Source organism: Balaenoptera physalus (assembly GCF_965194825.1).
Source record: "Balaenoptera physalus genome assembly, chromosome: 2".
Lineage (NCBI taxonomy): Eukaryota > Metazoa > Chordata > Mammalia > Artiodactyla > Balaenopteridae > Balaenoptera > Balaenoptera physalus.
The window spans coordinates 121,185,657-121,198,053 of NC_138883.1; the positions used below are offsets into that span (position 1 = coordinate 121,185,657).

Below are 12,397 nucleotides of genomic sequence, written 5' to 3' on the forward strand. Positions count from 1 at the left end.
TAAGACCCATATACATAGTGCCTAGAAGAAACTCACTTCAGATCTAAAGACACACACACTGAAAGTAAGGGGATGGAAAAAGGTATTCCATGGAAATGGAAAGGAAAAGCAAGCTGCGTAGCATTACTTTGATAAATGGATTGATCCAACAAGATATAACAATTGTAAATATATATGCACCCAAAAAGGGAGCACCTAAATACATAAACCAAATAGAAACAAAGGGAGAAAGTCCCAGTAACACAGTAATAGTAGGGGACTTTAACACCCCACTTACATCAATGGACAGATCATTCAGAGAGAAGATCAACAAGGAAACACTGGCCTTAAACAATACATTAAGATAGACGGACTTAATAGATATAACATATAGAACATTCCATCCAAAAGCAGCAGAATACACATTATTTTCAAGTGCACATCAAACACTCTCTAGGGTAGATAATATGCTAGGCCACAGAACAAGTCTCGATAAATTTAAGAAGACTGAAATCACATCCAGCATCTTTTCTGACCACAACACTATGAGACTAGAAATTAACCACAAGAAAAAAAAATGGCAAAAAAACACTGGTAGGCCAAACAATATGTGACTAAGTAACCAATGGGTAACTGAAGAAATCAAATACCTGGTGACAAGAAAAAAATACCTAGTGACAAATGAATATGGAAACACGATCCAAAATCTGTGGGACACAGCAAAAGCAGTTCTAAGAGGTAAGTTTATAGCAATGCAAGCCTACCTCAGAATACAAGAAAAATCTCAGTTACAAAACCTAACCTTATACCTAAAGGAACTAGAAAAAGAAGAACACACAAACCCAGTTAGAAGAAACCGTAAAGCTCAGAGCAGAAATAAATGAAACAGAGACAGTAAAACAACAGGAAAGAGCAAAGAAACTAAGAGCTGGTTCTGTGAAAAGATAAACAAAATTTAGAGAAAACTTTAGCCAGACTCATCAAGAAAAAGAGAGCTGAAATCAATAAAATAAAATGATCAAGGAGATGTTGCAACTGACACCACAAAAATACAAAAGATCTGAAGAGATTACTATCAACAATTACATGCCAATGAAATGGACAACCTAGAAGAACAGGATAAATTTCTAGCAACATATAATCTCCTAAGACTGAATCAGAAAGAAACAGAAAATATGAACAGACCAATTAGCAACACTGAAACTGAATCAGTAGTTTAAAAACTCCCGAACAAAAGTTCAGGACCATGGAACTTCACGGGTGAATTCTACTGAACATTTAGAGTTAACACCTATCCTTCTCAAATTATTCCAAAAAAAAGAAGAGGAAGAAATGCTTCCAAACTCATTCTTATGAGGCATCACCCTGTACCACAACCAGATAAAGACACCACAAAAAAGGAAAATTACAAGCCAATACCCCTGATGAACATAGATGCAAAACTCCTCAACAAAGTATAAGCATACCAAATTCAGTAATACATTAAAAGAATCATACACCATGATCAAGTGGAATTTATCCCAGGGATGCAAGGATGGTTCAATATCTGCAAGTCAATCCATGTAATACATACACCACATGAACAAACTTAAGAATAAAAATATGATCATCTCAATAAATGCAGAAAAAGTTGTTGACAAAATTCAATATCCATTTATGATAATAACTCCAGAAAGTGGATATAGAGGGAACATACCTCTACATAATAAAGGCCATATATGACAAACTCACAGCTAACATCATACTAAATAGACACTATACTAAATAGTGAAAAGCTGAAAGAAAACACTTCTTCTAAGATTAGGAACAAGACAAGGATGCCCACTCTCGCCACTTTCATTCAACATAGTATTGCAAGTTCTAGCCATGGCAATCAGACAAGAAAAAGAAATAAATGGAATCCAAATTGGAAAGGAAGAAGTAAAACTCTCACTGTTTGCAGATAACATAATACTATATATAGAATACCCTAAAGACGCTACCAAAAAACTATTAAAGCTATTAACTGAATTCAGTAAAGTTTCAGGATACAAAATTAATATACAGAAATCTGTTGTGTTTCTATACACTAACAAAGAACTATCAGAAAGAGAAATTAAGAAAACAATCCCATTTACATCAAAAAGAATTGGGACTTCCCTTGTGGTCCAGTGGTTAAGACTCCATGCTCCCAATGCAGGGGGCCCGGGTTCAATCCTTGGTCAGGGAGCTAGATCCCGCATGCCCCAACTAAAAGAGCCCACATGCCACAACTAAAGAGCCTGCATGCTGCAACTAAAGATCCCACATGCCGCAATTAAAATGATCCCACACACAGCAACAAAGATCCCACATGCCGCAGCTTCAATAACAGATATTAAAAAAATAATAAAAGGGACTTCCCTGGTGGTCCAGTGGTAGAGAATCCACCTTCCAACACAGGGGACGTGGGTTCGATCCCTGTTTGGGGAACTAAGATCCCACATGCCGCAGGGCAACTAAGCCCGCACACCACAACTATTGCGCTCACGCACCTCAATGAGTGAGCCCACGTGCTGCAAACTACAGAGCCCATGCACTACAACTAGAGAGAAGCCCAAGCGCTGTAACGAAGAGACCGCATGCCACAATGAAAGATCCTGCTTGCCTCAACGAAGATCCCATGTGCCACAACTAAGACCCAACGCAGCCAAAAAAATAAAGAAAATAAATAAATTAAAAAAAAAAAAAACCCTAGAAATAAAATAACCAAGGAGGTAAAAGACCTGTACTCAGAAAATCATAAGACATTGATGAAAGAAACTGAAGATGACACAAATGGAAAGATATGCTGTGGTCATCAACTGGAAGAATTAATATTGTGAAAATGACCATACGCCCCAATGTACTACAGGTTCAATGCAATCCCTATGAAAATACCAAAAGGCATTTTCATAAAACTACAACAAATAATTCTAAAATTTGTATGGAAACAGAAAAGACCTGGAATAGCCAAAACAACCTTGAGAAAAAAGAACAAGGCTGGAGGTATCACGTTCCATGATTTCAAACTATACTACAGTAATCAAAACACCGTGGTACTGGCACAAAAACAGACACATAGATTAATTTAACAGAATAGAGTCCAGAAATAAACCCACACTTACACAGTCAATCCACCTATGATGCAGGAGGCAAGAATATACAATGGGGAAAAGACAGCCTCTTCAATAAATGGTACTGGGAAAACTGAAGAGCTACATGCAGAAGAATCAAACTAGACTACTTTCTCACACTGTACATAAAAATAAACTCAAAAGGCATTAAAGACTTAAATGTAAGACCTAAAACCATAAAATTCCTAGAAGAAAACATAGGCAGTACACTCTTTGACATGAGTCTTCACAGTATTTTTTGGATATGTCTTCTCAGGCAAGGGAAACAAAAGCAAAAATAAACAAATGGGACTACATCAAACTAAAAAGCTTTTGCACAGTGAAAGAAACTATCAACAAAACCAAAAGGCAGCCTACTGAATGGGAGAAGATATTTGCAAACAATATATATCTCTTATGGGGGTTAATATCCAAAATCTACAAAGATCTCATATAACTTATCCAAAAAACCAAACAACCCAATTAAAGAATAGGCAGAGTAAAGCAACCATACTCCAATAAAAATTATTTATATATAAAAAAAGGCAGAGAACCTGCATAGACTCCAAAGAAGACTTACAGACAAGCAACAGACACATGAAAAGATGTTCAACATCACTAATCATCAGAGAAGTGCAAATCAAAACCATAACAAGATACCACCTCACACTAGTCAGAATAGGTACTATCAAAGACAAGAAACAATAAGTGTTGGCAAGGATGCAGAGAAAAGGTAACTTCATGCATCGTTGATGGGAATGTAAAATGATATTGCCACTGTAGAAAACAGTATGAAAGTTCTTCAAAAAATTAAAAACAGAACTACCATATAACCAGCAATACCACCTCTGGGTATTTTTCTGGGAGGAAAAAAAAACACACAAAAAAACACTAATTTGAATAGATATATGCACTGCAGAATTATTTACAATAGCCAAGATATGGAAGCAACCTAAGTGCCCACAAATAGATGAATGGATAAAGATGTGGTATACCTATACAATGTGATATTACTCAGCCATAAAAAAAGAATGAAATCTTGCCATCTGTGACAACACGGATGGACCTAGAGGGTATTAGGCTAAGTAAAATAAGTCAGAGAAAGGCAAATATCATATGATTTCACTTATATGTGGAATCTAAAAAACAAAACAAATGAACAAACATAACAAATCAGAAACAATCATAGATAGAGAATAAACAGGTGGTTGTCATGGGGGAGGGAAGTTGGGGGATGAGTAAAACAGGTAAGGGAGATTAAGAGGTACAACCTCCCTGTTACAAAATAAATGAGTCCCAGGGATGAAATGTACAGCATGGGGAATATAATCAATATTATAATAACTTTGTATGGTGACAGAGGAGAACTAGACTTATGGTGATCATTTTGTAATGTATAGAAATATTAAATCACTATATTGTGCATCTGGAACTAACTTAGTGATGTAATTCAAGTATACTTAAATTTTAAAATAATTAATTTTCCTGAAGAAAACAAAGCAGACAGACACACACGTATTTTGGTTGCCAACATTTAAAATTCCCACAAAATATTTATATAAAATGTGGATTTATTTTGAAAAAGTACACATTCTGGCAACACTTATTAGACTGCAGTCCCCTTGACTGGGGCCAAGGAGAAGCAAGCACTATCTGGTCTGCCACAGCCCTATCACTTTTTATGATGTCACACTGAGTCATCCACCCACTGTGAGTTACCTAACTCTGGAGTCATTTGAGTTTGTGATGCCTGGTGTAGTGAGTAAAGGAGAGAGAATTTAAGAGATTTAGGTGTTAGTGCTGACTCTGCCATAAACCAGCAGAATAACCCCTGGAAGTGCTTAGGCCCTGGGTTTCCTATTCTTAAAGTCTGGAAGTCTAACCCTGAGGTTTTATGATTCTCTTTTCTGGTACGCACTGAGAAGCAACTGCTGAATTTTCCTTCCCAAGTCTCACTAGAAGTGACAGTGGCAATCCTCAACATGAAATGTTCTCAAAGCAAAATAGAAGACAACTAGAACCTCATTTAAAGAAGTTCCAAATGACCAGATGTCTTATAAAATTTTTAGTGGATTTTAAAATATTTCTAGTAAAAATGCTAAATCAACTTTCTTTATGGCTATAAAGTATCATGTCTACTAGATAATTTGGCAAACACAAAGAAAAGAGCATGAATGATTTGGACAAGGTTTTCATGTTTTTGTCTCCACACTAGAGTTTTCTACAATGTATAAATTTCTTTAAGGGTATTAGTATATGAATTTTAGTAACGCTATTAACAGAGAATAATACTTTCAATTATTGAAAACATTATATTCCTAGCACTGTAGGTAATGTTACATGGGTTACCTTCTCCTTATTTAATCCTTACAACTCTGTAAGAGTGTAAACAGTATTATTTTCTTTTCATTTTACAGGCTCAGAGAGTTTAGGTAACATTTTCAAAGTCACACAGCTAGTATGTGCCACAGCTGGGTTCACACCTAAGTCTGCCTGGCTTTAACAGCCATTGCAATATATAAACTTTTAAAGCTAAATAAAAATAATACTTGCAGTGGTAAAAATTTGAAGGAAAAGAAACAAAAGTTTTTAAAAACACAGTGTACACACACACACACACACACACACACACACACACACACACTTCTACCCCCAAAAGAAACTGTTGCTAGCATTTTGGCTTATTTCTTTTCTGTTCTTCCTTTTTTGCTTTTAATAATTTAGATTATACTAAACATATAATTTTAAACAGGACCAGGGACTGAAATTTTGGGGTTTAAGTATTGGTTCTTGGCATTTTTATGTGACACTATGCAATAGAGATCCTTCAGTTACCATCCCTGCAAAACAGTGACAAGGAAAGCAGGTAAAAGGATGGTTCTAAACAGCATTTTCATAATAGTGGCAATCTGGATACATAAAATGCCCAGTATGTGAAGAACGGTCAAAGCAGCCATGGCACATCCTATACACAGTCATTAAAACTGATGTTTACAAAATCTTTTCATGTCACGAGAAAAACTTGCCTAAATAACAAAAAGTAACGCCATATACAAAATTGTTGCATTTAGTTCTCAAAGACTGACCCACCAACCCTGCAAAGGACTGTACACAACACCCCTTCTTACTTGCCTCAAGCTTTTCAGCTACCACGCGGACCAAGCAATGCTCCTCCAGGTGGCCGGCATCCGCCGGGCCCGCGGAGATCCAGGTCACACTCCGATGGGTCCGCAACACTCTGCGCACGCACTCCCTCCATAAGCGACACACGCTGGGGACGCAAACGCACAAAGGGCTGTGAACGGACGTTCACTTCCCTCTCTCCCGCGGCTCACAAACCTCCGGCCCCCACCACCCATTAGCGCAACTGCAGGAGATTCCTGCGGGATCCAAAGTCCCCGGGAGGGGGAGGCATCGGGCGCCGGTTCGGAGGGAGAGCCGGGGGCGGAGAAAACCTGGCTCCTCTGGGAAAGGTCCCCGGGAGCACTACGGCCGGGGTACCTAGCGTATGGGGCCACCACCTGGGGCAGGGGTAGGGATAGGGAGCCCGGGTCAGCCCTGGGTCCCGACGGTATTCGCCCACCCCGCCAAGTCCCGAAGTAAGCTTCCCGCCTCCTCTCCCCTCACCCGGCCACCCGCAGCAACGCCTTGGCGGGCAGGAAGGTGAGGACACGCTCCACCACCTCCGCTAGGTTACTCAACACGAAGGTGCTTCGCGGGTCTGCGGGGGAGGAGCCACGGCGATCACCGCCACCGCCACCGCCCACCGGCTCCATGCCTCACCAACACGACGGGGAAGCAGTACGGCGGCTCCGAGAGAGCGGCGTAGGCCGAGCCGTGCGCGCACTGAGCAGGCGCGCGCGCCACTTCCGGCCGGTCAGGGGAGGTGGGGCCGCTGAGGAGGCGCCCACGTGACTCCAAGCCAAAATGTTTCCGGCGCTGGTCTGGGAGCGCCAGCAGGTGCTTGGAGGTGGTGGCCACGCGTCCTGTAATCCTCCAGGAACTTTCCAGGAGGCTTCCCGCAGTCGAACCATATCCACCTCCTTCTGTGCCTCTCACTGCACTTGCAGCGGTATTTTCTTTGTCGGTGCAGGTCTTTCTCTAATTCATGAGTTCTGGAAGGCACAGACTAAATAATGTTGTATGGGTCTTCACAGCCCCACTGCCTGTTATCAGCATGAGTCCAATTTCTGAACTGGCAGTATCTGCTTTAAATTGAAAATCACCACCTTTATTCAACACCGTGCAGCCCTCAAGTTCTGAATGTGTTCAACGGCTTAAAGAGCACCTACCATTGCTGTGAAAGCACACCCCAAACACTGGTTCCCTGCTAGTAGCATCAAGAGTCACCTGAGAAATTCTGTTTGGCGCATTCTCGGTCCTCACCCCAAGCCTACTTAAACACTTGGGGGTGGGGCCCAGCAGTCCTAGTTTTAGCTTTACTGTGATTTAAGCTTTCCCGTGATGCAAGCCCAGCTTGAGAACCACAGATAGAAGGAATGTAAGCACAGCAGATACTGCTGTATCCCCAGCTAACATCTATTCCTCTTGCCGCTTCCTTGCTAACAAGGCCCTGATCTGATGCCCAGCTCTTGCCTGGTAAATTTGGTTGGTCTAAACAAGCTGGTCTAAAACATTTTGGCCTCAGGACTGCTTCACAATCTTAAACATTGGCAACACCAAAGAGCTTCTTTACATGGGTTATGACTATTTATATTTACCATATTAAAAATTAAAACATTGGGGGCTTCCCTGGTGGCACAGTGGTTAAGAACCCGCCTGCCAATGCAGGGGGCACGGGTTCGAGCCCTGGTCCAGGAAGATCCCACACGCCTCGGAGCAACTAAGCCCGTGCGCCACAACTACTGAGCCTATGTTCTAGAGCCTGCCAGCCACAACTACTGAAGCCCGCGCACCTAGAGCCGGTGCTCCTCAACAAGAGAAGCCACCGCAACAAGAAGTCCGCGGACTGCAACGAAGAGTAGCCCCCGCTCGCCGCAACTAAAAGAAAGCCCGCGTGCAGCAACGAGGACCCAACGCAGCCAAAAATAAATAAATTTTATTTTTTAAAAAATTGAAACATTGTAATATTCACTTAAAATAATTCATGACACATAAACAAAATAACTTATGAAAAAATAACTTTACCAAATCTCCACCACTCTCCCCCGCCAATATTGAATAAGTGTAGCATCTTTACATCTTGCAAACCTCTAATTTCTGGCTTAATAGAAGACAGCTTGATCTGCTTCTGAATTCAATCTGTTGCAATATCACGTCTATCACATCACGTAGCCTCTGGAAAACTCCACTGTACACTTGTGAGAGAATGAGAGTGAAAATAGCAAATAATGCTTTAGTGTTAGGAGAACTGTTTTGATCTTAAAAACCTCCTAGAAGGGCCTCAGGAGTCTCCAGCATTCTCCAAATCATAACTTGAGAATCACTGGTCCATATTAATCATGAAGGTCTCATTCTTTTCACCAGCCATTAGTTTAGGAGTAGACACAGGCCCCAGTTCTAGCCAAGGAAAAGTGAGAGGCAATAATGCTTTGGGGGTGGGGAGGACTTCTAAAGAGCTCCTTACTTCCTAAGGAGACATTAGACAACAGGACCATTATCTACCTCTGGATGGATTAAGGTGGCTGCACATCCAAGACAACAGTCTATCCAAAGATGAAACCAACATGGAAAAATCTCAAAGAAGCAGAGGTACCATGCCTAGAATTTTCCTACCTCTGGACTTCTTGTATGTGAGATAAACTGACAATTGTGTAAGAGGCTATGGGTATACTAAAGAGGGAGCAGATTACTGTCACTTGGGGAACTAGGGACAGCCATGAAGAAAGTAGCACTTGAATTTATATTAAAAAATGAGTGTGGGAGAAGGAATAGGTTGAGGAAACCCTGAGTATGCCAAGTCTATACACACCAATTCTGGATTCTCTAGCTTTCTTTTGTGAAATCAATCTGCCTCTCTTCCCCTCAAGCCTCTCCTCACCCCATCCCACCATATATAATCCTATTCCAGAAACCCAATAGCCTGTAGAAACTTGAAGCAAAGACTATCTTTTATGAGGGAAAGTGACAAAGTTATTTTTTAAATGGTTCTTTATTCATAAACTTGATGCAAGTTTACAAAATTTACTGTACATTGCCAAATAAATCTGCAATGAAAAATAAAGTCCCAAAAAAACCAAAAACCAAAAAAAAAAAAAAAACAAAGCATGCCGAATGTGCAGCTGTCAATCTGCTAGCCATCAGGATATTAAAGAATTCAATAATGTATTCAAGATTTAGCCTTAGGTTTAAGGAACTTTAATGCTTTAAAGAATTCTGCCTTGTCACTTATCTGAGCAACTGGCAATCAGAACTTTACACAAATGTAACCAAGTGAACAAGAATGCCAGAAAATCTTTTTCTACTGTCTTCTTAACCAAAATAGAAAAAAAAAAAAAAAAAGGAAATTAAACACAATAATGCAGAAGTGCCAAGTCTCTCAGATGTGGTTTACAAAGTTAAAAACTGAGTCTCAAAGCATAAGAAACACTTTTGAACTTTGTAATTGGTTTGTGCAGAAAAAATGTGCTTCTGGATTTCTTTTTAAAAGTGCTTAATAACTAGAGTTTACTTTTAAATCAAATCTGGGTATATAAAAAAATCTACTACCAACCCAACAGGACTGATTCTGGTAAGGCAATAAAATGGAGAGTACACTGATCTAAGTCAGGTTTTATAAAAGAATTAATATATGTAGAGTTCCTATTAGTCTTTCAATGTAAAAGCCATTGTTATGACTATAGCAAAAACTTTAGGTCTCCAAATTACTTTTTGTACTTAACTGTGCAGTTTTTGTTCAAAGAGTCTTTGTGCCAATCACTTCATAAGTTTATTAGTTTACAACTGATTGCAACATCCCGTTAATAAAATGGAAACGTAAAATGACTTAGTATTTAAAATAACTTCAAGCTCTATACTTCAAGCTCTTCTTCATAGTAAATATTGAACCAACAAGAAGCAGATTCAGCCCAGCAAGACTCTGATGCCCCAGTGGAAATGACTACTTACAAGCCTGAATTGGCACAGCCCTGCTTTGCTTTGCCTGAAAAGTACAACTTACTAAAGAGCAAATCTTGGGAAAACAACTCAGATCTTCATAGCCATAAAAAAAAAACTTTAACAGTTTAGTAAGTATGTTTCCTGTCATTATTTTGGCAATATCATAAAATGGTTTTAACCTGAAAAAGCTACTGTGATTTAGAACACCTTAAAATTTTCTAAACCAACATTAAACATCAATTAAACTTTTATTGGCTTTAAATGGAACAATATATTGCAAATCCTCATAACACATGAGCTCAAAATGGGAAAGTTGCCCTCAAGTTGCAACTTCAGTAACCTGATGCTGACTTGTCTGCTTAACACATTTCACCTTTCAAAGAAAGAGATGATAAGGAGTGGCCAGTATGTGTATTTATCAGGAAAAATATAGTAAAGGCCCCACTGCTCAGTCCAAAATACCTAAAATGAGAAAAATGGAAAGGCTGTAACTTATATTGGATCAGTTGACAGATTATCCACTAAAATATCTATTAGCTAACATCTTCGGTACTGCTGTTATAGGGGCACTCAAAGCTTGTGTCTGCATGTTGGAAAGATTTTCTTTAAAGCAACATTGGTCCAAACATATAAAAGTCAACACATTTAGCCATCTTCCTTTGGAGGGGTGTACCAGCCTGAAAAAGAATGGGGAAAAAAACAGTTAAAATATTTTAATTCTTAAACCAACTAGGAGAAATGGCATTTTACTAAGGTTAGATACTTTCTCTACCCATAATTTTTCTCTGTAAACCTACTGTAAAAATTAAACTTACACTTGGGTTGGTAACATAGCATTTTGATATTTATGTTCACAATATAAAGTTATTTTCTATGAATAAACTGTACTTGAGTTTTCAACATAAGATCTCTATATTAATGGCATTTCTACCAAAAGAGAACAGTGTGGAAATATCAGGCAACAAGCTAGGTTTCATATTTCATTTCAGTTCGGTATTTGAAAGGAAACCACACTGAAAACAGCTATCCCCCAAACAAAATCCTGGTATTTTAGAATAAGAGGAACTTGGACTGCCATCAGGCAGTGATGTCATTTTACCAGTGAGGGTGCCATCCCAGCAGGTGCACTGATTAAGTGAGTAAGCCCAAGATCAGATTTAGCAGCAGAAGGTACTAGAAGCCATCTCCTGAATCTGAATCTATTGCCCTTTCACCATAGCTAATTATACACACACCCACACTTTCTCAAATACAGTTTCCATAAACATTTTTGAATGCTGACTACAACATCTAATTTAACAAAAAGTAAGACATAAGAAAAAAATATGTTTCTAAGCTCAACAAAAATATAAGCTCTCTCTAAAAAGGCAAATGAGATTAAGTATTGCTTGGTATGAAATTGCCATTGGAACAGTATGAATACACCAAGATTAGTGAAGCATCCACGTGGTTAATGAAGTAGCATACAGGAGTCTCTGGGTCTGTTAATTTATGGTGCTAGATATGATTATTATTATGAAAACCCAGCTTTGTCCTCAAGTTTTTTATCATTTCCCTCTTCAGAAGCTTGAAAATTGTTTTGAATACTACTCTTTCAGAACTAAGCAGTCACTGCAAAAGTGGCAAGTTTGCTCTGTCATTAAAAGTGAGCACACACAAAACACAAATCTTAAGTCATAAACTACCACATTCTAGCAAAGTAAAGAACACTTTACTGTAAATACTCTTGAAGAAAACTACTTCCTATCAATTTACTTACTCTGCACAAAAAAGCATCAGTTTCACTACCCCAGCTACCATGAATATCAATCAGCACTTGGTTATAAAATGCTGTGCGTACACACTACTTGCTTTTTCCTCATGTTCGGCAAGACAGACATCATGCCAATTTTAGAGATGAGGAAACGGAGGCTGAGCGGTAATGGGACTTGCTCAGGGCCACAGAGCTAATGAGTGACACAAATGCCACTTGATAATAGGTCTTCTGATTCCAAGTCTACTTGTTTATTGCCTCACTATTAAGAGACAAAAACTCCAAACATGCATTGTGAAAATAAGCAAAATTTTAAAAGGCCAATAAAGTTTTGAAAGATACTTTAATATTTTTTTTAAATTTACAACTCAAATACTCTTAAGTATAAACTGAAATTAGTACTTTCTTACTTGAATAAGTAAATGTGTACAATTGTCAAAAAGCATTAAGTAGTCTGAAGATGTTTCAGAAACTGGTTCATGATCCTGACTGC

General features: G+C 39.0%; 2 protein-coding genes across 6 annotated transcripts in view; both read right to left on the bottom strand.

Moving 5' to 3' along the window:
• FBXO22 (F-box protein 22) overlaps positions 1–7,141 on the bottom strand; it is a 33,104-nt gene extending 25,963 nt beyond the window's left edge. For 2 of the 3 annotated variants that reach the window (XM_082452667.1, XM_082452666.1), the window contains exons 1-2: positions 6,876–7,141; positions 6,225–6,363 (exon numbers count right to left, since the gene is read on the bottom strand). In XM_082452667.1, the coding sequence (XP_082308793.1) occupies positions 6,225–6,363; positions 6,876–7,126 (390 nt within the window). In that variant the 5' untranslated portion in view covers positions 7,127–7,141. Of the gene's footprint in view, positions 1–6,224; positions 6,364–6,719 lie in introns of all 3 variants that reach the window. The other variant, XM_082452668.1, reaches the window with a different exon arrangement.
• A 2,407-nt stretch (positions 7,142–9,548) lies between these two features.
• The window catches only part of UBE2Q2 (ubiquitin conjugating enzyme E2 Q2), a 69,843-nt gene continuing 66,994 nt past the window's right edge, over positions 9,549–12,397 (bottom strand). For all 3 annotated transcript variants that reach the window (XM_082452676.1, XM_082452677.1, XM_082452675.1), the window contains one exon: positions 9,549–10,828. In XM_082452676.1, coding sequence (XP_082308802.1) covers positions 10,797–10,828 — 32 coding nt within the window. In that variant the 3' untranslated portion in view covers positions 9,549–10,796. The remainder of the gene's footprint in view (positions 10,829–12,397) is intronic.